The sequence below is a fragment of the Morone saxatilis genome, unplaced genomic scaffold (genome assembly GCF_004916995.1).
Source record: "Morone saxatilis isolate NCDOM2014 unplaced genomic scaffold, NCSU_SB_2.0 Contig16, whole genome shotgun sequence".
In the NCBI taxonomy this organism is placed as follows: domain Eukaryota; kingdom Metazoa; phylum Chordata; class Actinopteri; family Moronidae; genus Morone; species Morone saxatilis.
Window position 1 is genome coordinate 25,886,210 of NW_023339718.1, and position 4,334 is coordinate 25,890,543.

Consider the following 4,334-nt stretch of genomic DNA (forward strand, 5'->3'; position numbering starts at 1 on the left):
ATAGCGCCTTTCTAGTCTTCCTCCTCTTCCTCTGAGCTTGGTCACTTTATTTTGAAAGGAAGAGAAGTTACAAATATATATGAAGCTACAAATATATATGAAAGATGTGTGTGTGTCTCTGTGTGTGTACATACAACTATACATACAACTGCTCATCTACAATTTAAAATATGTAATAGAAGTATATAATAAAATATGAGTAAAGAATGACAGTAAAGAAACTGCTGTTTGTATAATGTTAGTCATGGAAATATTTTCAGAATATTGTGTTTTCTTGAACATTGAGACCATGAGTTTGAGATTCCTGCTCTATGGAATTACTGTGCCAAGCTAAAAGTAATATTAACAGCTACCTTTAACCCAACCCTGCCAAACCCTGCATTCTGCACAGTGAAGTTCAAACATCACAATGTAGGAACAAGCACTGAAACACATTTTTGAGTACAAGGGGACTTTAAATAGTAAAAACCTTGACGTGAGATAACCTTTCAGAATACTAGCTATAATCTAGATTTATTGTTCCCTCTGCACAGCGTCCTGTGAAGCCATGGCCTCCAGTCTTCCTCTCCTCCTGCTGTTCCTGTGCAGTCTGAGTGTGGCTCAGTCCCAGCTGAAGTTGTTTAGCCTGCGGGCCGCAGATCTTCCCTCTGACATCTTGGGAATCTCAGACGGCTACGTGAAGGTGTTCTGTGGCTCAGCCTCTCTGGGTAAAACGTCCATCCGTCACAATGAGGCCAACCCCTGGTGGGAGGAGCAGTTTGCCTACTTCAAGGCTCAAGAGAATGACATTCTGAGGCTCGAGGTTCACGACAGTGACCTAGTCTTCGATGACCTGCTGGGAGTCTGCCAGCGACAGATCAAGCTGGGAACCCATGAGCACGAATGCTTCCTGGAGAAAGGCGGCACTCTCCATTATACCTACACCCTCGGCTGAGAGTCATTAGCCAAGCTCTGAGTGCTTAGCTTCTCTGTCCCAAATCTGTAATTCATCCTGTAGGATTAAACCAGAAAAATTGTCATTCAAACTCATTAACTTAATCAATAAATATTTTTCATTTGCTATTTTACCCTGTTACCAAAGGTTGTCAATAAAATATAAACTGCAACAATCAAACTTATTGCTTGCTCAGTCATTTAGCATAACATTGTGAGAGTGAAAGAGATAAATAATCAGTTTACTATTTGACAAGAGTTTCTGACCTTCTAAGGTCGAGACAGCTCAGTTTAATAAATTCCTTATGGACCCCATACAAGTTCTGGCAAACCAGTAGACATTCAACATATTTTGGAGTCTTGCAGCAAAATCCAATGTTTTGCTCTTTTAGACACATTTCCCTGCTGAGACTTTTTGTTTTACACCCAGCCCCGATAACTCCAAAAGACATGAAACCCCACACATCAACAGGAAAAACTGCCTGGTCTCCTTTGTCCATATCAAGATTTACATCCTACACTAGCATTGCTAATGCAGGAAGTAGGGGGCCGTATACAGTAGCTTATGTAGCAAGACGGAACACAAGTGTTGAGGTTGGAGTGGTGGACTTCAATAGAAGAGACTTTACATCTAGTCACTGACCTGCAATTATCATCAATCATTTTATTAATTAATACAATCTTCAACCATACTGTAGTTGCCATCTGCAGAAACAGTAGAAAAGTAGACTTTTAAACACTGGCACTGAATGCACAGTACAGTAGCTTTTAATTAGTTTTAGGTTGACACAGTTATTGTATGGATAATGTAATGTAGCTATCAAAACACAAGCTGACTTTTTGTGTTTACTGGCACACCTGTGCACACATGGCACATTGCTTAAAGTCTCCTCCAGTCAGTTTGACACTAGAGGAATGTTCTCACATGCATCTGCTGAAAGTGGAAAGTTTCTCTGTGCTCATTTAAAATTTATATTTTTTATTCATTTTTAAGAGCAGGACTAACCGGATGTTTATTTAGTTTAAAGGCAACCAAGCATAAAGACAGTTACAGCTGCAGTCATTTTTGCTGGAACTTTCACTATATCCTGACAGTAAAAGATGAGACAGATAATCTGTAAAAAAAAAAAAAAATCAGGTTCCATAATTTTATTTTAGGAATCCACTGGGCCTGACTGAAAACAACCAATCAGAGCCAAGAAAGATAGTTCAATTTAATTCAGTTATATTTTATTTGTATAGCACCAATTCATAACAGATCTCAGGACACTTTTCAAACAGAGCAGGTCTAGACCGTACTCCCTATTAAATTATTTACAGAGACCCAACAGTTCACACCATGAGCAAGCACTTGGCGACGGCGGCAAGGAAAACCTTCCTTTTAAGAGGCAGAAACCTCAGACGGACCCCGCCTCTAGGTGGCTGGTCGTCTGCCTCGACCAAATTGAGTAGTTGATTGTTAATTGACTCATTCCCAGGGCATAAAATACAGACACTTTGGGACCCTGGGAATGAGACTCAACTATATTCAAGCCTCCAACTGCAAGCATCTTTATATCTTTCTTGGCTCTGATTGGTTGTTTTTGTCAAGTTTTTTAAAATAAAACTTGCTATAATGATTTTAAAGAGTGAAAAGAACAATTTCCCCTCGGGATTAATAAAGTATATCTTCTTCTTCTTTAATCTCCATTTTATATTTACAAGAATATGGAAAGTCTGTTTTTGTCTCTGGCTCCATTCCCACTCTTGGTCACGGTGCTGAACGCTTCAGCCGGATCCTCAGTCTGCACTCCTGGCTCCAGTCCTCATGTAGATCCTACAAGTTGGATTTTATCAATAATTGTAACTTGTTCTGGAATTGTGCATCTTTCTTCAAAAGAGATAGGATTCATCTGAACAAGCAGTGCAGCCAGATGCTGTCAACAAACATTCAGCATGCCGTCCACTCCTCCACATCTGTATGACAGTATTTACACAACACACACACTCTTCCTTTCCCGTGTAGTCTCTTGTGCTAGCTCCCCCTACTGTCCTTCCCTGGCATCATCACTCTCACCGGTCCATCCATCGGATGTCTGGTCGAGGAGGAGGCCTAGCTGCTGCTGTTTTGTCTGTCGCTCAGTAAACATTGGTGATGTCAACACTTTTGAAGCGCATATGCTCAGGATTGGATTGGCTAATCCTTTTTATTGTGTTGTTTTTTGTTTTACCGTTAGCCATTGTACAATGGCTTTTTAACTGAATTTGCAAATAAATTTGCTGCTGAGCTTTTAAGCACAACCCAGTCTTTAACCTTAATGCAACATGTGTCTGGGTCAACCCACAACAGGGTCATACTCTTGATTTAGTTTTTACTATGGGTCTGAACCTTAATGCTTTATGCAATGATGAATTTTTGTGTGTCTGATCACAAGTTTATTACCTTTCATGCTGTCCTCACTACAAACACCCAACCGCTGACTTTGCAGACCTTACTAAGGATTTTGCTTTCCCTACCTGGACCAATGATCTAGTCTGCTCATTTAATAACCTTTGTTTATAAAAATAAATCCTCTCGTTCTCTACAATTCATCCCCCTGGATCAACAATGACATATGCTGTCTTAAAAGAGAGAAAAGGAAAGGTTCAGCACCGATGAAAAAGCACTAAATTTGAGGTTCATTTCATTCCTATGATGGAATTACTCATCTTTTAATAAGAAAGCAAAAGTGTCAAGAACTGCTGATTTCAGGAATTACTCTCATAAAAAAGGACATTATTTGTACTAATCTAATTACCTAAACACTAAATATGCAAATAAAAACAAGAAAAAAGATAGAAAGTGTATTCAATTCTAAGACAACAGAACAATGTAGCCTTTGAAGGAAATGGAATAGGAAAATATTATTAATTATTATTATTAATACATATTATTATTATTATAGATTTTTAGCATCAACAATGTCAGTGTATTTTTAAAGAAAAACGTATGTGCTTTAAAATTGTAATCCTGCTAAATGATCCACATTTTTATTAAATACAACTGTAATCTGAGTATTTTTTTCTGTAACTGTAACACTCCCCGAGCCTGCTCATCAGATATTGGAAAAAGGTTACCAACGGGCAAAACAAGCCAGAAATTCAGTGGTATTATGTAATGCTGAGAGTGTAGCAGGCTGTGTTGTGGGAGGGTGAGATAAGGCTGATATGAGGTCTGCTACCCTTTAAAAACATACGGAATAGCAAACAGTGTGGTGAGAAACAAGACATCAGGACCACAGGTAAGACTGCACCTTTAATTTTGCTCAGTTCCCTTTCAATTTCTTCCAACTAATGCCATGCTCTCAGCTCATTTCTGCCCTGCATGTTTGTCAGGAGGAACTGTAAGTTTCACAAACATTCATTGAATTGTAAAGGAGAGA

General features: G+C 38.9%; 1 protein-coding gene across 1 annotated transcript in view; it reads left to right on the top strand.

Annotated features, from left to right (window-relative positions):
* Positions 1 to 1,108, top strand: part of LOC118326040 (perforin-1-like) — a 2,993-nt gene extending 1,885 nt beyond the window's left edge. Inside the window, exon 2 of the mRNA XM_035658932.1 lies at positions 534 to 1,108. Coding sequence (XP_035514825.1) covers positions 548 to 934 — 387 coding nt within the window. The 5' untranslated portion in view covers positions 534 to 547 and the 3' untranslated portion in view covers positions 935 to 1,108. The remainder of the gene's footprint in view (positions 1 to 533) is intronic.
* Positions 1,109 to 4,334: the final 3,226 nt, after the last annotated feature.